At 43.1% G+C, this 27002-nt stretch overlaps 1 protein-coding gene across 3 annotated transcripts in view; it reads left to right on the top strand.

Moving 5' to 3' along the window:
• SMG6 (SMG6 nonsense mediated mRNA decay factor) overlaps positions 1-27002 on the top strand; it is a 387710-nt gene that overhangs the window by 340745 nt on the left and 19963 nt on the right. For 2 of the 3 annotated variants that reach the window (XM_029611072.1, XM_029611073.1), the window contains exons 14-16: positions 7944-8120; positions 9664-9810; positions 19522-19669. In XM_029611072.1, the coding sequence (XP_029466932.1) occupies positions 7944-8120; positions 9664-9810; positions 19522-19669 (472 nt within the window). Of the gene's footprint in view, positions 1-7943; positions 8121-9663; positions 9811-19521; positions 19670-21129; positions 21986-27002 lie in introns of those variants that run through there. The other variant, XM_029611074.1, reaches the window with a different exon arrangement.

Genomic DNA, 27002 nt, shown 5'->3' with positions numbered 1-27002 from the left:
GTTCTCAGCCCCACTGCTCTAACCACCAGGCTACTTCGCCACTTCCCTTTACTAAAACCATGCTGACTGTTTCCCATCAAACTATATCTGTTTATATAGCCAATAATTTTAGGGTAGATTTTCAAAGATATTCTGTTAAATAAGTTAGTTGGATAAGGTTTGGCAAACTAATCAGGTCCTGCAAAATCTCCTTCCACATCTATGCCGACGATATTCAGCTCCTTTGCTCTCTGAACACTGACCCTGATCGAGCCATCCAGAATTTGAAATCCTGCCTGACGAAGATTGCAGACTGGTTACTTCTCAATAAACTAAAGCTCAATCCTCAAAAGACTGAAGTACTGTAGATTGGAAAATCTGAACATTCCACCCTCTGCTCTAAAAAAGTGCTGGAAGGAACCATTATACCATACTCCCACCAAGTCCACAGCTTGGGTCTCATCCAAGACTCCAGGCTCAGCATGGATTTATTTATTTACCAATTTTTTTTATATCACCTATGTGAACAGACATTCTAAGCAGTGTGTGCATGGAAGCACAGATTTCCTCTGTTGCTGTCTTCCACCTTAGGCATCTTTATAAGCTGGTTTGTTGCTCCTGCTCACACCTCTATCATTCAAGCCTGTCATTTCCCGTCTAGACTATTGTAACTCCCTTTATAATGGCCTCCCCAAAATCTCATTCACCAGATTTACTAGCTCAAAAAGAAGCCTCAGTATCCCCAGTGCATAGGAGGTAGTTCTAATCCACTGTTCTCCATTGCAGCGGAGTCTAGCAAATCAGAGGTTGTGCCAGAGTATACCCCTCAGAGGTGACCAAGGACCCCTCCTCCATCACCTTCTTCATCATTTGGGTCCTGGATTAGTTTTTCCTCACCTCTGGGCTTCAAAGACAGTTTAACTGGAATACCCTCCAACTCCCTACCTGAGTCTCAGAGCCCTCATCTCCACCTGAGGATCTCTAGATTTCTGGACAAGTGGGGCAAAGCAGTTGAAATTAATGTGCATAAGGACAAGGACCCTTGCACACAAACCTCCAGCCTTCTCCAAATTCTGGAAACTCTGTTGAAGTCAGCAGCCATTCCAATCCATAATATCCTATAAGGATTACAAACAAAAATATGGGAAAACTCTATTTCCATGTCGCAGTTGCAAGGAAACTAGACCTGAAACGTGCAAAACTCTCCAGGGTTTAGAATAGTGCAACTACCTCATCAATCAGTCGTAGAAGAATCAGCCCTTAAAAGAGTGAAGAAAACAAGAATATTTGCAAATACTCCACCAGAGAAAGATCCCAGAATACTGGATAAATTTGGTAAAAAGATATTCTAGAGTTCCAAGCTTAATGTATGTATTTCTGCTCACGAGGTCTACATGGTTCAATATTTACATGATTTGCATACAAAAACTAAAGTCTTTCCTTCAGCCTGGTGAGATTGGATCTGCATACTTTCAACAATGCTTAGATGTTGAAGAGTGCATACACCATCTTATTTGATCCGTTTATGAAGCATTTAATGCCGCAGCATGCACTTCATCAGCCTCCATCGGAATATGTCTCATGGCTTGGTTGAAAGCCAGTAGCTTGCGTGATGATGTTCATGACAAGTTGGCAGATGTTCCTTGTCTAGGTGATCAACTCTTCAGAGAAAACTCGGAGAAACGGTGGCTCAAATAAAAGAAGAACATGGCAATGCAATCAGTCTACATGGGATGCAAGCAAAAGTCTTCTGTCAAGTGTTCTTTCTATGCTTTTAAAGGGCCTTTTTTTTTTTTCAAAGATGCCCCTTCCAGCAATTTCATTTTTTAATATTCTGCCTTTCGGTACTTCAAAATGGATTACATTCAGGTACTGTAGGTATTTCCCTATCCCCAGAGGGCTTACAATCTAAGTTTGTACCTGAGGCAATGGAAGGTGAAGTGACTTGCCCAAAGTCACAAGAAGCGGCAGTGGATTTTGAACCCTGGCTTCCCTGGTTCATAACCCACTGCTCTAACGTTACTGGGTCTCGCCTCTATTTCCACAACAGCAACAACTTCCGGCTTGTTCTCAACAACCAAAAGCAACACAACTGGTCCAGCCCAAATCTGGCCAAAACTTTAAACCACCTTACAAAAGCAGAAAATATCTTCTCTGGTAGGAGGTAAGATACGGCACTACCTAGAGGAGGGTGTAAAATTACCAAAGATCACTGGGTTCTCAAGATTATGGAGTCTGGATGCCACTTTTCATTTCTCCTGGCTTCCCACGCTTTCTCATTGTTCAGCATTCATTCCAGATCTGGCTCACTTGACACATCTCTGCCTGGAGGGAAAGTCGCTCCTCAATCAGTGTGCAATAGAACCTATTCCGCTCCACCATCAGGGCCAGGACTTCTACTCCCGCTATTTCTTCATCCCCAAGAGAACCGAATGATTGAGACCCATCCTAGATTTAAGGAGCCTGAACAAGTATATACTCTGGGAAAAATTCAAAAAGAATTCTCTCCTCATGATTCTCCCCTTCATCCAGAGGAGGGAGTGGAATTGTGCTCTGGATCTCAAGGATTCTCATGCTCATATACCCAGGCATTACCTGCACTTTATGGTAGACTCTTCAGTACAGAGTATTTAACTTCGGTCTATCAGCAACACCGAAGATTTTCACCAGCTGTGCCTAGCTGTAGTAGCAGCGCATCTGTGACAGCAAGGCATCCAAGTCTTCCTTTACTTAGATGACAGGCTTGTGATGGCAACCTCTCAGCAAGGTGTACTAGCCTCTGTACAAAAGTCAATTCAACTCCTATAGTCGTTAGATTTTCTGATGAATTTTGAGAAATTATCTATACTTTTCTCCCAGAAAATCAAATACATTGGAGCATAGATAGATTCTCTGCAAGAAAGAGCTTTCCTTCCCCCAGATTGAGTACTCTCCGGTCCTTTGTGTATGGACTATTGAACACAGATCACTCAACAGCCAGGGAAGTATTGGCTGTTCTAGGTTATATGGTGGTGGCAAGTCACATAGTTTCACTAATGCGCCTTCATATACTACTCCTGCAGTAGGCCTCCAGACCCAATAGGACCAACTAACTCAACTACTAACAACTAAAGTGGAAATTTATCAAGAAATGAAGCAGGAACTACGCTAGTGGCTAGACCCCTACATCCTTCAGAAAGAAGCACCACTTCATCTTCTATATTTCCTCTCCAAGTAACATTGGTGACAGATGCCTCCACAAAGGGTTAGAGGGCCCACATGGTATCCTTTCAAACTCAAGGAACATGGTCATTCATAGAGCAACAATTTCAAATCAACCTCATAGAACTATGAGTAATCAGATGTGCTGTAATAACTTTCACTTATCTCCTCCAAGGGAAAAGCATTCTCATTCAAACTGACAGCAAAGTAACCATGTTATACATAAGCAAGTAGGAAAGCATAGGCTCATGAACTCTTTGTCAAGAAGCAATAAAAAAATGGGAATGAGCATGCAAACATCAACCTGTCCTGTAAGCTACCTACCTTCCAGGGATCTCCAACACATTAGCAGATCGCTTCAGCAGACATTTTCATGCAAACAAATGATCTCTGAAACAATCATTAGCTGTCAGACTGTTCAACCTATGGAATCTTCCAGCAATCGACCTCTGTATCAGAACAAGACAGAAAATTGGAAAGATTTTGCTCCATTCTTTTTTTTTTTTTTTTTTATTTATTCAATTTTCACGTGAATAATACAAGAACAATCTTGATTAAGGAAAAAGCATATGTAATGAAAACAAAGATTAACTTAATTACCCATAATATATCCATAATGCTATAATTCAGTCCTCAATTATAAGAAGCCGATCTTAAGCATAACTCGAAAAAGATATCTCTTTTTACAAAAATTATACCATGCTACGTACAATTACATGTTATTTTAGGGCTCACTGAACATATGGTAACTATGTAGTCTCCAACTCGGTATCCACTAATTGTGTTTTATCACTCAAAAAGATTAACAATTGAGGAGGAGTATAAAACACAAAGGACTTGCCCTTGTATCCTATACAACATTTACATGGATACTTAAGACAATAAGTTGCTCCTATCTGGAGAACCCTTGCTCTAAGTAGAAGAAATTGCTTCCTCCTCTTTTGTGTTGATTTAGAAAAATCAGGGTAAACTCTTATGACTAGTGTCAAAAATGATTCCATCCTATGTTTAAAAAATAAACGAAATACCCAGTCACGATCTGACTCAAACACAAAGGTGGTTAACAATGTAGCACTCTGTACCATATCACTGTCAGATGTTTCCAGAATTTTGGAGACATCCAAACTAGTTTCTAATTTATCCATTTCCTGTATTCCCTCCTGCTCTTTTTGTTGTACTCCCTTTTTATACATTGGAATATAATAAATTTTTGCTAAAGGTGGTATTGAATTCTCTGGTACCTTTAAAATCTCAAGCAAATATTTTTTAAATACTTCTTTAGGTGGTAAATATGGTAACATTGGAAAATTAATGAAACGAAGATTTCTTTTCCTGTTCACATTCTCCAAATTTTCCAATTTCATTTGCAATATTTGATTTTCTTTTATCATTGCATCTTGTATCAATTTTGTATTATCTAATTCTCCTTTAATTTTGTCTAAATCTTTTGTTTCATTATCTTTTCTCAATTCCATATTTATTATTTTGGTCTGTAGATTATTCACTTTTTCTATAACAGGGTTAATTTGTGCTACAACAGAATTTTGCAAATTCACTATAGCTTCCATTATTACATCCAATGTAACAACTTCTGGTTTACTTATTTGAGGGACAGATAATCTAGACAAATAAACAGAGTCCTCCATTTTAGTTGGATCCAGGTGGGGACTTCCTTGCACCAGATTCAGTGAGGTGGTCTGTCCTAATTGGACTACCTCCAGCCTTTCCATTCCAGACAAATCCAGTGACTTATGGCCTGTAAGAGAGGATCCTATCTCTGCGACTTCCGCAGAAGGGCCCTCCCTCATTAGCCCATGGGCTCTGGCTATAGCTGGATTTACAGGTGGTTCCCTTTGGATCGGGGATAAAGATGTTGATAGGTCCGATGGGGAAACCTCAGACATAAAATCTAGAGGTTCACCCACCTGCGCCACATCCAATCTTGCTGTACGTAGCACGTGGGTGTCCATAGGTCCTTTTATTGAGATACCAGGGGTACTGACAGGCTCAGTTCTTTCCCTGGCTCTTCTTTTCCTTACTGAGTGAGGCATTATATTAACAAACTAGATTATCGCAGGGCCACATTGAACTCCCACTAAGGTAAAAATTTCGGCTTCTTATTGGGAGTGAAGGAGTAATTTAGAGAGTACTTACAGGTATGAAGATGTTACGAAAACCCTTCAAATTCCTCACAATTCCGACACAAAGCCGCACTAAGCCGCGCGCCCCTTGAGAAAGCGCGCGGCTTTGGACAAGCGCCGGCGACGACAAGCGCCGCTGCTGAGCCGTTTTTATGGGCTCAGCGTCCCGCCCTGATGATGTCACGGGTGGGAGGGGTTTCCAGCGTCGTCGTCGGGGCCGGGTAGCCTCACCTCGATGCTCCGGGCCGGCCGCCCTACCCTCCAGGGAAAGTCCAGGACAGAGGTAAATTCAAAAGGAACTCTCTCCCTCCTTCAACGCCCGATTTTGCTCCATTCTTCCCAGCAAACTCAGATCCACTCAGAATGCTTTTCTGCTAGACTAAAATGCAGATCTTGTGTACCTTTTCTACCAATTCTTCTGATAGCCAGAAAGGGGCAAAAAATGCTCAAAGATTGGGCCCGGCTGATCCTCATAGCTCCAGCATGACCCAGGTACAGCTGGTCCATAGTCCTCTGATCTATACTTTTTAACTCGAGAAGAAGGATGTCTTTATCATCCAAACCTTCCCTCCTTCAATTTGACGACTTGGATGTTGAGCGCTCAGTAATCACTGAATTGTCCTTATCCAAGGAGGTTGAGGACAGAATAGTATCTGCAAGGAAACCATCAACAAGGAGAACCTACAGATGTAAATGGAAACTGTTCTCAACATGGTGTCAATAAAGTTCTTTGGATCCATTCACTTACTCTCAAATCGAGAGTAAGCCAATATCCATTCATGTGTTAATATCCAAGTTCATGAAAGTTTTATGGCATATTAAATCTTCAGTTCTAAAACTACCTGTTCATGGGAGCTAAACATGATTCTGGCACAACTGTTGAACCTGCCATTTGAACCATTGGAGTCTGCTTCTCTCAAGTTTTTAACATTGAAATTTATAATACATGTAGCATTCACATCAGCCAGAAGAGTCTGCAAGCTTCAGGATTTGGTTTATTATTCCCCTTATATGCAATTCTTTCACAATAGGGTGGTGCTCCGCACCTATCCAAAGTTTCTACCAAAAATAGTAGTATCACCTTACCATATTAATCAAGTCATCGTATTATCTATGTTTTCTCAAGGCCCCATTCTTATGAAGGTGAGAAAAATCTTTCATACCTTGGACTGTAAAAGAGCCTTGGCTTACTATAAAAGAACTCAGCCTCATAGTCAGGTCTTTCAAATGTTCATCTCTTATGATCCTAACAGACTAGGCATAGGAGTAGCCAAACATACATTGTCTAATTAGCCAGCAGATTGTATAGCGCACTGCTACACGCTAGCATGCCTACAAATTACAGACACGTTCAATGGCTCATCTACGAGCAGTACCACTCGAAGACATCTCCCAAGCTGCAACAAGGTTGTCAGGGCACATCCTTTTGGACAATCTGTCAAAGAGTGACAGTAAATTTGGACAAGCAGTTTTGTGTAACCTGTTCATTCAGTTGTCTACTTTCCAGGGGGGGGGGGGGGGGGTGTTCCAGGTTGCGTATTCAATACATGCTCCACTGCAACCCCTGGCTTGGGACTCCCCACATATCATGGGTAATTCAGCCCTGCTTGTCGACAGAGAAGGCAAGTTTGCTTACCATAAACTATGTTCTCCATATACAGCAGGATGAATTAGCCATGCTAAATACCCACCCACCTCCCTGGAGAGTCAACTACCTAGCTAGAGTTAGCTCTATACTTGACTGAAGGGGCTCACGAGACAGCTCCCGCATATGATCAGTAGAACAAAAGCTCCATGAGGTTAGCAAGAAGGGTCCATGTGGTGCTGCTGGATGACGTCACCTGCATGGCATGGCTAATTCATGCTGCTGTCTATGGAGAGCACTGTTTATGGGAAGCTAATTTGCTGTTTTTCTTTGCTCGTCTCACATGAATTTCAGCTCTGCCTGTTATTGGGCACTGTTAAATTTGCCTGGCATTGCTCTCATGATTTGTTCTCTCCAGAGGTTCCCTGATCAGTTTATTTGAAATGAAATATTCAGCATTGTCCTGCGCCACTCCTGGAGCAGACATTGAGCTAGGACTGCCATGTCATGCAGTCATCTACTGCTCGTTGCTTCCAGCACTGGGTGCTTTTTTTGTCACTACATCTCGGTTCTGGCGTACAGCACCATTTCTTATGTCTTGCTCGTGCTATGTGTGTCTGTGTGTGAATGTGCCCTTCCCTATCCTGCAGTGCTTCATTATCTGGGAAGGGACCTTAATCTTTTCTGCACCTCTGAAAACAGAGGCCAGGTTGTGGAAGGCGGAACAGGAAGTGAACTTTCAAACTTCTTTCCTTGTTTTCTTGCTCCTCTTGGTGCTGCTGTTATGCCTGACTCTTCCCTCTGTCTGTCTGGATATTGTTGCTCTTTTCTCCTCTTCTCACCCTCCCCCTGTCTCTCTCCTGGTCAATGTCATACGGTCCTCGGGCTGCTGGACAGAGCCCCTCTCCTCCACACATTTCTCACAAGTCTCTTGAACAATCGCCACATGGTCTGAGGTCTTGTTTTGCTGCTTGTAGTGAGGGAAGATATTTGTTATTCTTGTTTTAATGTCCCCCTTCTCTTCCCTCCCACTGTAGGCTATTGCAGCTGACTGCAAGAGGGTCACAGTGCTGAAGTATTTCCTGGAAGCTCTTTGTGGACAAGAAGAACCTCTGCTGGCATTCAAAGCTGGAAAGTATGTGTCAGTGGCCCCCGTCCCAGACACCATGGGAAAGGAAATGGGAAGCCAAGAGGGAAAGCAACTGGAAGATCAGGTACTATCTGCTGGCCTTCCATCGGCTCTGCATTTTTGCATGTATAGAATGTGTAATACTGCTCTTCCAATGCCCTTCCTGCCAGCTCCACCCGACTGCTCTTTATCTGCATCCTATGAGTTCCACATGTGGCATATGTTTTTTTAATATTTAATACTATGAATGTGCAGTTCTGGGTCCCTAGGGAAGGAGGGGCAGGCTGTCGGAGTTCAGAATCAGGATAAAGTTTATGAACGTGGAGCGGAGTGCAGCCTCCAACACACGTACAGGAAGAGCTGACACTGCGCGCACCCCCACCCCCACCAAATACGGAAAACTCAGCCCTCTCTCTCCCTGACATCCTGATGTGATTAAGGAATTCTCGTTTTGTTTTTTTGCCCTTGGTTATTTCTGTAGCCCTAGCTTCACTTCGGGTAGTATTTGAGTGTGTGTGTGTGTGTATGTATACACACACACACACACACACTGCTCTCTTTGACTTTTTTACCTTTGAAAATTTGTAGTTTTAATTGGCAACATTTTGTTCCTGAAAAAGTTAAAAAATATTTCTCAGAAGGAGGAAGAACTGACTTAGACTTTTGCTCCATTCCAGGCCACTTGTCTTGCCGTGTGATGTGGGCACTAGGTTTGATCTTCACAGAATGAATTTTGTTGTAGCCGTTTGCTCATTTGGTAACTGAACACTTCCTCACTGATTTCTTGGGCCTGAATTCTGAGTGCAGGCAGCCAGCAGAACAACCACCTGACCTCCACATGACCCTGGCACATTTAACCAAAAAAACCTGAGAAGTCTCCTGATCTGGATTCGTTTGGATTACTTTCAAAGGGAGAGTCCTAGGTGTTAACTCTGTGGGAGCTTGAGAAAACTTCTTCACTGTATCTGGGGAGGGGTCATATGGGTGGAGTCTAGCACCTCCCAATCATTTTGAAAAATTGTCTCCTGTGAGAAGAATCACCAACTCCCTACCTTGTAACATGGTCCAGGCTGGCGGAGAGTTGTCCATCCTCCTCCTCATGTCAAAGTTTCCACTGAGGACAGCTGTTTCACACATGATCATGCATATGAAGGAGAGAATTGGTGGAATGGGAGAATATATAATAAAAAAAATTCTCCTTATATTGATGTGGGCTAAATAATTTTAGTATTGACCTTATGGGGAATTGTGTATTGTGTCAGTGCAAAGTAAGTGTACAGGTCAGCAATGGAGGACAGAGCTGATTCTGTAGAATGCACAAGAGCTGACCATAGAGCAAGCATTGACAGCAGAAAGACCATTAGCCTAAGGACAAAGCTGTGTCCCATTTAACCATACCTGCTGAATGGTCTGTGTGCAGGTGGAGGATATTCAGCAGGAGATTTTTCAGCTGGACAGCGTCACAGCACTTTCTGTAATATATGACAGCTGTAGTTTGGCTTTGTTTTTACTTGCTAAGCTATGAAGTGGAGGAGCTTGGGGGGAGGGTTAGCAAACATGAATACTAATGAGTTTGTAACAATATTTTCTGTTTAGCAAAGCTCTAAAGCTCAAACTTTTTCTCAAAGGATGACGATGTAGTAATGGAGGCGTTCCATGAGGATTCAGAACCAGAGGGCAGTGGAGCAGAGTATGACATAAAAGAGCTGAGAGCCAAGAAGCAGGTCCTGTCCAGGAAAGTAGCTGAGCAGCAGCGACGCCAGGAAAAGATTCAGGTATAGCTGATGAAATTGGCCAGAGATTGCCACTATTCCATGAACAGCAACAATTCCCCACTGCTTGATTGTGAGTTAAGTAAAAAAAAAAAAAAAACAAAACCCTTTCTCTAATTTGTTTTAAATCCGCTACCTGCTAGTACTAAAACTAGGGGACACTCCCTGTAAGGGTAAATAACCTCTGTATCACTCCATAGTGAGTCTGCACCTAAAGTACTGTGTGCAATTCTGGTCACACATCTCTAAAAAGATATAGCAGAACTGGAGAAGATACAGAGAAGGGCCACCAAAATGATAAAGGGGATGGAATGGCTCACCTATGAGGAAAGGCTAAAGAGGTTAGGGCTGTTCAGCTTGGAGAAGAGACGGCCGAGGGAGGATATGATAGAGGTCTATAAAATTAAGAAAGGACTAGAATGGGTAAATGTGAATCAGTTATTATTTCAGATAATAGAAGGACTATGGCGCACTCCATGAAGTTAGCAAGTAGCACATTTAAAACAAATCGGAGAAAATTCTTTTTCACTTGATAGAAAGTTAATCTCTGGAATTCATTGCCAGAGGATGCGGTAAAGGCAGCTAGTGTAGATGGGTTTAAAAAAGGTTTGGACAAGTTCTGGGAGGAGAAGTCCATAAACTGTTATTAACAAATAGACTTGGGAAAAGCCACTACTTTTACCAAGGCATTAGCAGAACGGAATCTATGTACTGTTGGGGATCCTGCCAGGTGTTTGTAACCTGGATAGACCACTGTTGAAAACTGCTTACTGGGCTTGATAGACTCTCAGTCTGACCCAATATGGCAATTCTTATGTTCTCTGTTTACCTGTTCCACTCAATTTTTATTTTATAAACTTCTGTCTTATTCCATGAGTCATCTTGTCTCCAAGCTGTAGAGTCCTAACCTGTTTAACGTTTCTGCTTAAGGAATCCATTTCATCGCTCTTACCATTTTTGCTGTCCTTCTCTGTAGTGTCTGATGTCAGAGAAGCAATATGACAAGGTGGTAGCTAAGGCCAGAGGGATACTGGGCTGTATAGAGAAAGGTATAACCAGCAGGAAAAAGGAGGTGTTAATGCCCTTGTACAAGTCATTGATAAGGCCTCATCTGGAGTACTGTGTTCAGTTCTGGAGAGTGTATCTCAAAAAGGATAAAAGCAGTCTAGAGACAGCTGACCAAAATGGTGAGGGGCCTGCACCAAAAGAGTTACAAGATTAGAGAACCTAAATATATATGTCCTGGAGGAGAGGAGAGACAGGGGGATATGATACAGAGCTTTAAATATCTAAAAGATATTAATAATGCATAGGAACCAAACCTTTCTCGATGGAAAGCAAACTATAGAACAAGAGGTCATAATATTAATATCCAAGGGAAGGGTCAAATCAGGACCAACTTCAGGAAGTATTTTTTCACTGAAAAGGTGGGAGATGCATGAATGTTCTCCCGAAAGAGGTAGTGAGGACAAGGATGGTCACGGAATTCAAAAGGGATAAACACAAAAGGATTCCTAGTGGCTAAATGATGAAGAAAAGAGTAACCTATGCTGACTGGGGTAAATGATGGAGAAGAAGAAAAGGATAATCTGTGTTGACTGAGATAAATGATGGAGGGGAAGAAAAGGATAATCTGTGTTGACTGAGATAAATGATGGAGGTGAAGGAAAGGATAATCTGTGTTGACTGGGGTAAATGATGGAGACGAAGAAAAAGATAATCTGTGTTGACTGGGGTAAATGATGGAGACGAAGAAAAGGATGATTTGTGTTGACTGAGGTAAATGATGGAGACGAAGAAAAAGATAATCTGTGTTGACTGGGGTAAATGATGGAGGTGAAGGAAAGGATAATCTGTGTTGACTGGGGTAAATGATGGAGGTGAAGGAAAGGATAATCTGTGTTGACTGGGGTAAATGATGGAGACGAAGAAAAAGATAATCTGTGTTGACTGGGGTAAATGATGGAGACGAAGAAAAGGATGATTTGTGTTGACTGAGGTAAATGATGGAGACGAAGAAAAAGATAATCTGTGTTGACTGGGGTAAATGATGGAGGTGAAGAAAAAGATAATCTGTGTTGACTGGGGTAAATGATGGAGACGAAGAAAAGGATGATTTGTGTTGACTGAGGTAAATGATGGAGACGAAGAAAAGGATGATCTGTGTTGACTGGGGTAAGTGATGGAGGTGAAGAAAAGGATAATCTGTGTTGACTGGGGTAAATGATGGAGACGAAGAAAAAGATAATCTGTGTTGACTGGGGTAAATGATGGAGGTGAAGGAAAGGATAATCTGTGTTGACTGGGGTAAATGATGGAGGTGAAGGAAAGGATAATCTGTGTTGACTGGGGTAAATGATGGAGACGAAGAAAAAGATAATCTGTGTTGACTGGGGTAAATGATGGAGACGAAGAAAAGGATGATTTGTGTTGACTGAGGTAAATGATGGAGACGAAGAAAAAGATAATCTGTGTTGACTGGGGTAAATGATGGAGACGAAGAAAAAGATAATCTGTGTTGACTGGGGTAAATGATGGAGACGAAGAAAAGGATGATTTGTGTTGACTGAGGTAAATGATGGAGACGAAGAAAAGGATGATCTGTGTTGACTGGGGTAAGTGATGGAGGTGAAGAAAAGGATAATCTGTATTGACTGAGATAAATGGGGGTCCCGTTTGAAAATGTCTTCTGTTTATAAAGGATGAGCAATGGAGTTGCTTTATTAAATAAAAAATAAACAAAAAGTTGATATCACTATAAGCAGTTTAATATATGGACTGTGTATGCGTTCTGCATCTCCTTTTTTGATGTGTGGAAGATTTTTGGAGAGCAGTTTTTTCTCCATTTTGTGTTTTGTGCTTTTTGACCACTGCCATACACTGAACTGAGGAATTCAAATGATTTGTCCACAATAGCTCCAAGATCTTTTTTCTGAGTGGTGACTCCTAATGCAGTATCCAGCACTGTGTACCTGTAGTTTGGATTGGTTTTCCCTAATGCATTATTTTGTACTTGTCTACATTCAGTTTCTTCAACCATTTAGATGCCCAGAAGAAAATTAATGTGGACAGGTACTTAGGTCAGATTAATGGAATCGGGAAGAAAAAAAACTGGAATGAATGAAAGACAGGAAGGTAAGGGGGGCAGGACCTGCAACAGGAGAAGCAGCAAGCAAGGGCTGTAACTGTGTGTGACTATGGGGGACCAGACCCAACCTGATACCTGGTCCTTCTGAGAACCAACCTTCCCTCTCAATGTTTTGAAAGTCAGAGAGGCTGTGAGGGTGGACACAGGCACCCAGCAGCCACCTCTGTTCTTAGACAGAAGGACAGAGCCTGTGTCTGGAAGTTATGCAGCTCTTTGGTGGCAGAGCTCCATCTGCCTGGCCCCACCTGAAATAGAATCGCTGCTTCCTGACTGCCACTCTTCAAGCAAATGTGAGAGCAGGCTGAAAGCTGACTTGATGAACTTACATCACTTTTTTTTCTCATTTTTGCTGCTTGCTAACACTAAGCGGCCTTCAGTGTAACATTCCACAGTCCCTGTGCAACAGCAGTGAGTAATTGTCTAAATATAACTCTCTCCAGTTGCTGTTTTCATATAGGAACAATGGACAAGCACATACTCTGATCACACACATGCACGCTGTCACTGATGTGCACGCTGACAAACACTCAAAATGATACTCACACTTGCTCATATGCATTCACATACAGTTGCACAGGGCTGCATACTGTGACCCACAAAACCTTCCCAAAATGATGTCACTAGCCATGGAAGCTGCCAGCCTTGCTGTAAATGGTCCTGGATTCTGGCAGGCATTTATTTATTTAAAAAGTATAGCTTGCCCATCTACAATCCTCAGTGGGTAAGAAAGAACATTTATAATAATAAAACTCAAAAGGTACATTAAAAACAGCATCATATAAAAACATAAATATGGTAAAGTAACTAAAATATGCAGAATAAAAGAGAACCAATAAAACATCATAAAAAACAATAAATAACTGACATAACAAAGATATAAGGAGTAAGACACATCCTGCTATCAGCATGCATATAATGCTGAATTTAATAACTGTTCACATTTCAGAGGCCAGATAATAGGACTACTCAAAAGCCTACTTAAAAGGATGATACTGTGCTTTCAAGATTTACGAATTCTGACCATATTTATCTTTATTAATTAAAATTTATGAATCACCTGGTGCACAGGGCTCAAAGTGATTTACAAACAAACATACACAATAATATGACCAATATCCAACGCACAAAACAAATAATAAAATATGCAAAAGCAACAACCAAAAAAAACCAAAACAAAACATATCCTGCTAGAAATAACAACACAACCGGATGATGATACATGCTGTGATTTAGCCAAATGGCTATGCCAGAGCTCCGGAGCAGCAACAGAAAATGACTGTTATGCAAATGGGCCAGGTTGGTGAAGGAATGTCAAGCATACCTCTATGAAGGAAGTGCAGATTATAGGTAGGAAGATAAATCCTCAATAGCACATTGGTCCATGGAAAGAAATCAAATTGCAGAAGATTATGAAGCATTAGTGCGATCTTATATTGAACATTTCATTGAACTAGGAGGTAATACAGCTTGTAGAGGACTGGGATAATGTGCTCTCTTATATAAGTGCCAGTAATAAGATGAGCTATTGCATTCTGAAGAAGATGTAGTACCTTTAAAGAGTAGGTGGGAAGGCCCAAATACACAATGTTACAATAATCAAGCAAAGGCAAGAGCCTGGACTACTGATCGAAAGTCTTACTGGCTTAGCAAAGGTTTTAGTCCTCAAAGGACTCGCAGCTTGAAAAACCCATATCTGGTTGCCTTAATTTGTTGTTGAAAAGAAAGTTTGGAGTCAATCCAAACATCAAGACTTTTGACTTGAGAAGAGATGGACAGGTCAAAATTATGAATCCATAGGGAGGTAGGAACCATAATATGAGAAGGATGTTGTAATACTAGAAGTCTTTTTAAAATTAAGTGTTAGCTTGTTATGTGAAAGCCAGGATCTGATAGCACATATGCACAGTAATAAAATAGCAGTTCTGTCAGACCAGGAAGACTGCAATTGAATGAAAAATTGAATACTATCAGTGTAGATATGATAACCCACACAGAGCTCTGCAAGGATCTTGCCAATAGGTGTATAATAAATGTTAAAAAAGCAAAGAAGATAAAGTGGAGACTTGCAGGACCCCAGTGGGAATATCATGCCATTGAGAGCATTTTTTGCCAATTCTAATATGATAAGAATGACATAAGTAAAACTCTAACTAAGGACACAGCCAGAGAAGCCAATTTCCCTCAGGCAAAACAGCAAAATTTGATGATCCAAAGTGTCAAAAGCTGACATAATGTCCAGAAGAACCAGTAGATATTTTTGACCACTACCCAAGCCTCTTCTGACTGTGTTAATCGTTGATATCAAAAGAATCTGTCCCAAGAACTTTGCAGAACCTGAACTGATAAGGATCCAGGATGCAGTGAGTGTCAAGAAAATCAGTCAACTGTTGCAACACTACAAATCCCAAAATCTTAGCTACAAAAGAAAGAGATGAGATTGGTCTATAGCTGGACAAATCTCGTCGGTCAAGACCGGTTCTTTTTTAAAAGAGGTCTGACAACTGTTCTTTTCAAGGACAAAGGAACCACTCCTTCAATTACAGAAAGATTTATAAGCTGCGTTAGTAGAGAAGCAAAAATCCTTAAGTGTTCTCAACACAACTGGATCAGAAATATTTAAAGGACAGAAGGAGACATTGACCTTGGAAATAACTAAAGTAACCTCAGTTGTAGAAAGCGAAGTTTCATTCTTTATCTCCTCAGGCAATGCATTCCATAATGATGGCTCTGCCACATTAAACAATCTATTTCTGGCCTCATCAAGCCAAACCTGATGGAAAGAGAGTACAATCGACAGGTTTGCTAGGCAAATCTTAAAGGACAAAGCTGACTGGTACACTTTTAAAAGGGATTTAAAACAAAGAGGAATACGAGTCCTTGAATGGCTTTAAAAACGAAAAGAATAGCTTTAAATTGTATTCGCCAGCTGATGGGCAACCAGTGAAGACATGCTAATACTGGGATTAGATGGTCTTGTATATTGCACTAATGACGATATGGACAGCAGCATTCTGTATTACTTGGAGGGTTCTAAGAGTAGACTAAGGAAGACCTAAATAAAGACATTGCTATAGTCAATGACCGAGACCACTAAAGCACGAGTTACTGACTGAATTGGCCTCAGATAAGAAAGGCTCAAGATGCCTAACGAGGCAAAGTCTATAAAAACAAGTCTGTACTAAATTCCTGACCTGGGGTTTAAGGGGTAGAAGGATATCCAAAATAACATGCAGGTTACACATCTTATTTGAAATTTTAAAGGTGAATTTTAAAAGTCTGGCATGCGCACCAGCATACGCCAAATGGATTTTAAAAGATGTCCACGTACATGCATATCTCCTGCTACGCGCACAAATGAAAAGTTCTGAAAAAGGGGCAGGGCATGGGGCTTCCTGGATTTTTACTTCAAATTAGCGCATAAATAATTACGCGCAAAGGCGCGCACAAAGATCCCCTGCTACATAACTTTAATTCTGAAGTCCATTTCTCAAAAGGGACAAAGTTAGGATGGAGGCGGTGCAGAGAAAAGAGACTAAAATGGTGAGAGGTCTGTATGAGAAGACCTATGAGGGAGAGGCTGAAGGATATGAATATGTACACCCTGGAAGAGAGGAGGTGCAGGGGAGATATGATACAGACCTTCAGATACCTGAAAAGCTTTAATGATGGGCATTCAACAAACCTTTTCCATTGGAAAGAAATCAGTAGAACTAGGGGTCATGAAATTAAATTCCATGGAGGACGACTCAGAACCAATGTCAGGAAATGTTTCTTCATGGAGAAGGTGGTGGATGCCTGGAATGCCCTTCTTCTGGAGGGAAGTGATGAAGACGAAAACAGTGAAAGAATTCAAAGGGGCATGGGATAAACACTGTGGATCCCTAAAGGCTGGAAGATGGAAATGAAGAAAAGAAAGCAAAAGGATAACTTGCTGATGCGGCGGTTACTACCCTTAACCAATAAGCCTGATACTTTGATGCAACTCCAACATTGCTCTTTGCTTCTACAGCAAGGCGTAACGAATTGGATTCAAACAGCAACCAATGAGGGCCCAGACTTTTACAGTCTGAGAAATTGATAAGCATGGGGGGTGACCTGTGTGGCGCAGCAGATACTACTATAAGCTTGCTGTGCAGACTGGATGGACCATTTGGTCCTTTTCTGCCGTCATTTCTATGTTTCTATAACTTTAATAAAATAAAGAAAAATAGATCGGCAGGGTTTTAAAGGAAGGGGCTAACAGGGAAAATGGGAGGCTATTAAACTAGGGAAGTTTGGAAGACCTATCCCTTACTTGGATGAACATATCTATTCATCCAAGATTTGAATAGATATGTTGGCGCACATATCTATTAAAATCCCCCCACTTATGCAATGGAAGCGGCATAGGCGCGGGCCCACTTAAAATTGTGCGCCCGTGCACGTGGTCAGTCTATTTTATAATGTGCGCACATATATACGCCTTTGTTATAAAATGGCCGCGTCCCTGGATGCAGGCCAACGAGTGCGCCTGCATGCCTGTTTAAACGTTATCGTCTTAATGTCCACTCCATCAAATGATAAAACAGGAGGTTCTGTGGGAGAAAAATGGTAGAAAAGTAAAATTGCTGTCTTACTTACATTTAATAATAATTTATTATCAGAAAGCCAGTTCTTAATGGCATCGAGACAATGTGGCACTTTTAATAGAAGCAAGAGAAATGTAAATCTGGATGTCGTCGGCATAAATCTAGTAACCGACAACTAAGTTAGCAAACAGTTGGCACAAATGATACAGAGTATAAATTAAACAGGGCGGCTGATAAGGCCAAACCTGCAGTACACCAGTTTCCATAAAAAAGAAAGAATGAGAACCAGAAATAGTGACTTGCTGGAACTGATCAGACAAAACAGAATAAAATAAGGAAAATCCTTTAGAGGCAATTCCAATATCACAAAGACGATACAAAAGAACAGTGTGGTCCAAATGCCGCAGAAATGTCTAATAATAGAAAAAAAAATAATCAGCCCAGTGAAATGTGTTAAAAATAGATAACAATAGTGTGTCCGTGCCATGGGCAACACGAAAGCCAAATTAAAAACTGTCATGTAGACTGTGCTCCTCAATGAAAATATTCAATTGCTTAAGTACAATCTTTTCTATTATTTTTGCTAAAACCAGTTTGCGTCAAGATTGGATGGTAATTTGATAAATCCGATGCATCTAAAGAAGGCTCCTCGAGGACAGGCCGAACAGAAGCAGGGTAACACCTTCTGAAAAAGACAGCTTCATTATATCTACAATCTATTTAGTTAAAGCGTCCCTCTTCAGTTTAAGAAATGCATTGGAACACGTACTAAGTGGGCAGGGGTCACTGCTGGCAGACACACCAGGACATGCCTTGCTCCTGAGGAAGACACTTGAGATAAACATTGGAAATAGGAAATGCATCTCCTTCCCTGTAGGCAGCCCCAGTCTTGCCTTTTCTTGCTGCTGGACATGTTGGGTGTTTATCAAGGTCCCGGGGCTGGCACGCTCTGACATATTTGGAATTAGCTTCTCATTCTGGCAGACTACAGAGCGGACCCCAGGCCCTGGGAATAAAGCTTGGGCCCCAAACAATGATTTGATGGACTCAAAGCAGATATTAAGCTGTGCTTGGCAAAGCTTGGATTTGTCTTCAAACATATACTTTAGCAAAGAAACAGTAAATGACGATGCCCAAACATCGCCTCTAACCCCAGTGACTCACTGACCTGTACAGCGTCTCCCCCTCCCACTTATCCCTTGCAGTGCCCCTTTCACTGCCAGAGGGGATGTGGGTGGCACATTCCTGCAGTCGCTTGATACACTCAGCCCTGGAGCATCCTGTGTCCTCCCTTTGCAGTGCGGACCAGGGATCACAATGGGACGTGACAAGAAGCACAGACGTTTGCACAGCTGCCAGCATGGAAAAGCAAGCACCATATTACAGCAGTATTGAGAGCTTACACCCAGAGTGCTACACATGCACAACACAACCAGAGACGTCCACCACATTCCCAGTTTTCCTCCAAACCTTTCCTCGGAGTGCCCCAACCATCCACCCTTGATTCTCGTCCTTAATTTGCTTCTACTGGCAACTATAATTTCTCCTTTTGTGGTTATCTTAATGCTGATATTTCTCTGTTCTTCCTTGCTCTCTCCTGCTGTCTGCTGTCAGATTCCCAGCAATCCCTCTGCTCTCTACAATAGGAAGGCGAATTACAGCCTCCCATTCAACACAAGCCTAGGACCTGGCTTTTTCCTTCCTCCACTATCTTGCCAGTCTCAGCATTGACCACATTTCTCCCCATATTGATCAGACATGATTTGCAATCATTACGTTTGCCAGGGTGCAATGGGACCCCCGGGTCCAGTCACTGCCTGGGCATGATGGGAAAAGGCACGATCGCTTAACCTTTGTTGATTGACTGCCTCAGCATCTCTCCATGTCTGAGCCTAGAGATGCAGCTTCCCACTTGTGCAGGTACCATAGGAGTCATGCTATGCAGGATTGGCCATGACTGGCATAATGTGACGCAGTATGGTTCTCTCTCTCTTTCAGGCAGTACTAGAGGACCAGATGAGGCACATTGAACTGGAGATTGCGCCCCTTTTCCTGGTGCCTGACACAAATGGCTTTATTGACTACCTACCCAGCCTGCTGCGGCTGCTGGACAGCCGGCACTACATCCTTGTGGTTCCCCTCATTGGTAAGAGCAAGATAATAACACGCTGCCTACAGTAGGAGATCCCAGGGCTCCCTTTCTCTGTTACTGCAGACATGTTCAATCCTGTCTCTCCACAGCTGGTAGTGTGGGGAGCCCCAGGAGATTCCAGCTGCAGCAGTTCTGAATAGGAAAAGGGAGCTTCAGGGGAAATTTGAAGAGGAGCAGGATGGGGAACGTTGTTTGACAATGAAAGCTGCAAAGATTAGGAGCACTGATCCCCTGCATAAGCAGCTGGAGTAAAGGAGCCCTGTCGGAGAAGGTCACTTCTCTCTTTTTTCCCTTATAAAGCTTGCAGTGCGTGCTGATGCTGCTTCCCCTTATTGGTAAACAGTGGCCTGGCAGATGCACTTGTGTTGCTGGGTGGTCTGGCAGGGTGGGGAGATTCTGAAGTGGCTCGATGAGCCTTTCATACAGCTTCATGTTGGCTCTCAAGGTCCGAGGTAAAATTCTTTTGGCAACTGTCACTTTATGGTTGGTACTTGATGGAGTCCTTCAAGAATCAATGATTTATAGTTTGCTGGATGCCTGCCATCTCCTTCACTCATTAGCAAGATCCTCATTTTTCTGCTTTTCTATAGATGCAGACATTATCTCTGATTCTGCTTGAAGCGGCAGAATTTTTCCTTTCTAATATATTCATAGGAAAAACATGTTCATATTAGTATTTGAGTGAATAAAAAGAAAATGGTTGTCTGCAAGAATAAATTCAGCACTTCCTAGGCCGTTTTAGAATGGAGGTAGAAAGAACAGTCATGATCACCCTAACAAGGTGCAAAAACATTGTTGCACTTTATGAAAACCAAATGCAAAACTAGAATGAAGATATATGAATTCTACAGCCCATAGTACAGTATATCCAAATGGAGGGAGGTATAGATAGATAAGACTGTCCCAAAGAAAGATAACAAGAAATTTTTAATATAAAATCTTTAATATCTGGAATCAGCTGCTGATAGAACCTGTTGGAAGTGCAACGATACACTATTCACATCTTCTAAAACCAGGGAAAGAACTTCTTATGTAGCTGATCCATCAACTTGGAATAGTTTACCAGGTAATCTTAGCAATATCCAATGCTGCATAATTTTCAGGAAACATGTAAAAGTTTTTTATTTCAAACAGGCATTTAACATGCTTGCATAATCAATGGTCTTATAGTCCTTTGCTCCCTCAGGAGATGCTTGTGTTTTTTACTGCTGATATTTTATGATTTAGTCATTGTTATACTTTGTTTTTTATTTATTATTACACCATTTTATATCATGTAAGAAAAATTGTATGATGTTTGAGTGTTCCTTGTTTCCTGCTGAGAATTGTGAATTGTGCGGACTACAAATTGTGAAAATAAATAAACTGTGAGATCTCGAGATGTGCAGAAGTAAGCTAACAGATCAGGATGATCTCAATCACAGTCAGCCGAAGCTACATTTACATCTTTACAGCAAGGCATGTTGCCGAACAGATCCAAAAGAAGTCTGCAAGCAAATGAAATCCCTGACACCAGCAATCTCAAGGGGGATACCAGATATAGCAAAAGAAGAAAAACTTTTGCTGAAAGATATTAAAGGCTTTATATTAAAAAGACAAGTTGCTCTCTCTTTGGGACAGTTTTACTCTCTACCTCCCGCCAGTCAGATGTAATTTATCAAAGACCATTAGATGCAAATATTAATGCACTCACTTGTCGGAAAGAAAAGCGAAGATTTCAAATGAAGGATTATTCATTGTGCATTCGACATACTGGTGAAATGTTCAAACAGCCCATGTGCTCCCAAAGTACTTGGATGTGTTTACAGCACATTCGGTATGCCACCGTCACATTGAAAATTAGTGTAAAGCATGCACCTGCAGACAGCCAAGATGGGTAAAATAGTAAGTGTGCTTGTGAAAAATGTCCGGAAAAGCCTCCTCACAGTGCATACTCTTACCTGGCATGAAGATGGCATTCGTCAGATGGTTCATTTTAGGAGTGCAAGACATGCATTTAATGAGCAAGGTAAGCAGCCTAGACCCCACTAACACCAGAACTGGAACAAAGATCACACATACATTTTATCTGTGGGCTTTGCACCAGCTCTCAAAGCAAAAGTGTGCACGGATATTTCCACCTGCTGTTCCTATGGATAGAATTTTGCTAGAAAAGTCATTGTGAAGAACTGAAAATGCCATTTACACTCACAGTATTCCTCCCCCAACCTCAACATGCCTTCGGGAACACCATCTATACTCACAGTATTCCTCCCCCAACCTCAACATGCCCTCGGGAACACCATCTATACTCACAGTATTCCTCCCCTGACCTCGACATGCCCTCAGGAGCAAAATCTATACTCACAGTATTCCTCCCCTAACCTCGACATGCCCTCAGGAGCAACATCTATACTCACAGTATTCCTCCCCTGACCTCGATATGCCCTTGAGCACAGTATTCCTCCCCCAATCTCAACATGCCTTCGGGAACACCATCTATACTCACAGTATTCCTCCCCTGACTTTGACATGCCTTCGGGAACACCATCTATACTCACAGTATTCCTCCCCCAACCTCAACATGCCCTCGGGAACACCATCTATACTCACAGTATTCCTCCCCTGACCTCGACATGCCCTCAGGAGCAACATCTATACTCACAGTATTCCTCCCCTGACCTCGACATGCCCTCAGGAGCAACATCTATACTCACAGTATTCCTCCCCTGACCTCGATATGCCCTTGAGCACAGTATTCCTCCCCCAATCTCAACATGCCTTCGGGAACACCATCTATACTCACAGTATTCCTCCCCTGACCTCGACATGCCCTCAGGAGCAACATCTATACTCACAGTATTCCTCCCCTGACCTCGACATGCCCTCAGGAGCAACATCTATACTCACAGTATTCCTCCCCTGACCTCGACATGCCCTCAGGAGCAACATCTATACTCACAGTATTCCTTCCCTGACCTTGACATGCTCTCGGGAACGACATCTATACTCATAGTATTCCTTCCGTAACCTCCACATGCCCTCGGGAACGCCATCTATACTCATAGTATTCCTTCCGTAACCTCCACATGCCCTCGGGAACGCCATCTACATGCACAGTATTCCTTCCCTGACCTTGACATGCCCTCGGGAACGCCATCTACATGCACAGTATTCCTTCCCTGACCTTGACATGCTCTCGGGAACGACATCTATACTCATAGTATTCCTTCCGTAACCTCCACATGCCCTCGGGAACGCCATCTACATGCACAGTATTCCTTCCATAACCTCCACATGCCCTCGGGAGCACCATCTACATGCACAGTATTGATATTCCCTCAGGAACGCCACCTACATGCACAGTATTCCTTCCCTGACCTTGACATGCCCTCGGGAACGCCATCTACATGCACAGTATTCCTTCCCTGACCTTGACATGCTCTCGGGAACGCCATCTGTACTCATAGTATTCCTTCCCTGACCTCGACATGCCCTCGGGAACGCCCATCTACATGCACAGTATTGATATTCCCTCGGGAATGCCGTCTACATGCACAGTATTCCTCCCCTGACCTCGACATGCCCTCAGGAGCAACATCTATACTCACAGTATTCCTCCCCTGACCTCGATATGCCCTTGAGCACAGTATTCGTCCCCCAATCTCGACATGCCTTTGGGAAAACCATCTACACACACAGTATTCCTCCCCCAAACTTCACATGCCCCTGGAAAGACCATCTGCACTCAGTATTTCTCCCCTGACCTTGATATTCCCTCGGGAACACCATCTACACTCACAATATTCCTTCTCTGACCTTGACATGCCCTAGGGAACGCCATCTATACTCATAGTATTCCTTCCGTAACCTCCACATGCTCTCGGGAATGCCATCTACATGCACAGTATTCCTTCCCTGACCTTGACATACTCTCGGGAACGACATCTATACTCATAGTATTCCTTCCGTAACCTCCACATGCCCTCGGGAACACCATCTACATGCACAGTATTGATATTCCCTCAGGAACGCCACCTACATGCACAGTATTCCTTCCCTGACCTTGACATGCCCTCGGGAACGCCATCTACATGCACAGTATTCCTTCCCTGACCTTGACATACTCTCGGGAACGACATCTATACTCATAGTATTCCTTCCGTAACCTCCACATGCCCTCGGGAATGCCATCTACATGCACAGTATTGATATTCCCTCGGGAATGCCATCTACATGCACAGTATTCCTCCCCTGACCTCGATATGCCCTTGAGCACAGTATTCCTCCCCCAATCTCGACATGCCTTTGGGAAAACCATCTACACACACAGTATTCCTCCCCCAAACTTCACATGCCCCTGGAAAGACCATCTGCACTCAGTATTTCTCCCCTGACCTTGATATTCCCTCGGGAACACCATCTACACTCACAGTATTCCTTCCCTGACCTTGACATGCCCTCCGAAACGCCATCTACATGCACAGTATTCCTCCCCTGACCTTGACATGCCCTCGGAACGCCATCTACATGCACAGTATTCCTTTCCTGACCTCGACATGCCCTCGAGAACGCCATCTATACTCATAGTATTCTTACCCTGACCTTTACATTCCCCAAAGGCATGCCGTCTACATGCACAGTATTCCTTCCCTGACCTTGACATGCTCTCGGGAATGCCATCTATACTCATAGTATTCTTACCCTGACCTTTACATTCCCCAAAGGCATGCCGTCTACATGCACAGTATTCCTTCCCCAACCTCGATGTTCCCCCAGGAATGCTGCTCCTCCCCGACCTTGATGTGCTCCCTGGAATGCCTCTTCTCGTTTACCGCACTGAGGGATGGCAGTTCACACAGAGCCAGTGAACATGGGTGAAACACTTTTATAATTCACCTCCCAAAAGATATTTCATGAGACTTGATTACATCACTTGTAAGATGTTTCAGTATCTATATTGGTATGGTTTTCAGTATCATTTCTAAAAATCACTCCATGTGCCATAATTTTTCGTCATCATCATGGCATCATGTGGCTTTACTTTGAATTATAAACATGTGCCTCACAGCTGCACAGAGAGCGGGAAGGTGGCCTGACTGGTACAGCCACAGCCTTAAGGGCAGATTTTCAAAGCTTATTTTGCATAGGCCTGGCGACGCGCGCAAGTCCAGGGGCTTGAAAAAAATGGGCGGGGCATGGCCGTGGCCAGAGGCCTCTCCACTGCCACTGGGCCTGGGGATCGCGCGCAGTGGCAGGAGCAACTTCTGCAATAAAGGTTAGGGGAGGGGTTTAGGTAGGGCTGGGGGGGGCGGGTTAGGTATGGGAGGGGAGGGGAAGGTGGGGGGGGGGGTGGAAGGAAAGTTCCCTCTGAGGCCTTGGAGGCAACAGGGAAAGCCATCGGAGCTCCCCTAGGGCTCGGCGCACGCGAGGTGCACAAGTGTGCACCCCCTTGCGCGCGCCGACCCCAGATTTTATAACATGCGTGCGGATGCGTACGCATGTTATAAAATCGGGCGTAGATTTGTGCGCGCCGGGTTGCGCACACAAATCTACGCCCGAGCGTAGCTACTAAAATCTGGCCCTATGGTTGTAAGGCCTTTGGGGCAGGGACTTACCAACTTTTCCTGAATTTGTACGTCACCTTCTGCTTGAATTTGGAAAGACGAGTAATTAATAAAATCCAGATCCTGCCCCATGAAGAAAGACATCTAATAGTCCAACTGTAGCTCAGATCTCTTGCTTGATCTTAAAGAGAGTGCTCCCTTCATTTCAGTCTGTTCTCTGTAGACTGTCTATCTTTCTCTCTTCCCTGCAATATTTGGATGACATATCAGTCTCCTGTTATTTCGTGATTGAATGCTCTCAATACCTCCCCTGCAATCTCTGGGCTGACACTTTATGGGGCCAATATTCAGCCGCAGAGTGGCTAGTTAAGTTGGCCAGATATAGCTACCCAGCTAACTTAATAGGGATATGCACTCATGCGGCCACGCTGCTGAATATCCCCAGCTATCTTAAAGTTAGCCGGATAAGAATATCCGGCCAACTTTAGGACAGCCCTATGGCGTGACCAAAGTTAGCCGCATAAGTTAAGCGGCTAACTGCAAATATCGGAGTTAGTCACATATCTTATGCAGCTAACTCTGCTCCGCTGGGAAACACCTTCCACCTGCCTCTGGAACACCCCTGATTTATGCAGCTAAATTCTAACCTCATAAGTCATTATGCGGCTAGAATTTAGCCACATACGGCTTTGAATATAGCCAGGTAGCCATTTAGACGGATAACTTTTCAGTTATCTGTCTAAATGACTTTTGAATATCAGCCTCTATGTGTCTCCCCTGCAGTCTCAGAATGGGTGCTTGCTGTGTCTCCCCTGCAGTCTCAATGACCTTATTCTCTCTCTCCCCTTTAGTCTTGGGAGTAGCCCTCATGCAAACAAGATGTTAAAATTATGCTGTACTTTGAGGCCATTAAGACTCGAATGTTAGTGCATTTACTTGGCTGAAAGAAAAGAGAAGATTTCAGGTGAAGGATTTTTAATTTTCCACATCCTGTTGAAATGTTCAGCTAGCCCATGTGCTTGTAAAGTGCTTGAGCGTTATTAGAGCACGGGTACTATGAGTACAGGGCTGCCTTCCCCTGCTGTATCAGGATTGCCACTCACTGTTTCCCCTGTAGCCTTTGTCTTTTTCTCTTCAGTGCTGTCTCATTAGTAGCGCTTCCTGTGACTCTTGCTGTGTCAGGAAGGACAGTCTTGGCCTGCACCACTGCCTCATGATTGGTGCTCTCTCTCTCCCCCCGCTGCTGTCTTAGCATTGGTGCTCCCTCTCTCTCATTTTGTCCCAAGATTGATGCTCTCTGGCTCTCCTGGGCTGTCTCGGGGTTGGTGTTTTCTCTATCTTTCATTTTGTCTGCCCTGCTGTCTTCCATTGTTGCTCTGTGTGTCATTCTTTCTCAGGATTAGTGCTCTGACTCTCATTCTGTCCCAAGATTAGTGATTTTTGTATGTCCCATGCAGTCTTGGGACTTCTGTTCTCATATATCTCATGCTGTCTCAGGATTGATGTGCTCTCTGTCACCTGCAGTTTTGAGATAGATGCTCTTGCAGTCTCCCCTGCAGTCTCAAGCTTGATGAGGTCTTCCCTGAAGTCTCAAGATTGGCGCTCTGTATCTTACGATTGATGCTTTCTGTCTCTCTCCTGTTCTCTCGGGCTTGGTATTTTTGGTGTTTCCTGTAGTCTTGTGATTGGCACTCAGTCTCTTCTGCTGATCAGGTGGTTACAGATGGAAATGGAAGAGGGCTTTTTTCCTCCTGGGCCTTGGCACAGAGAGGGAGCCTTGA

This window comes from Rhinatrema bivittatum, chromosome 8 (assembly GCF_901001135.1).
Source record: "Rhinatrema bivittatum chromosome 8, aRhiBiv1.1, whole genome shotgun sequence".
NCBI classification, from domain to species: domain Eukaryota; kingdom Metazoa; phylum Chordata; class Amphibia; order Gymnophiona; family Rhinatrematidae; genus Rhinatrema; species Rhinatrema bivittatum.
Note: the sequence above shows the minus strand (reverse complement) of the source record. Positions and strands in the feature narration are given on the sequence as shown.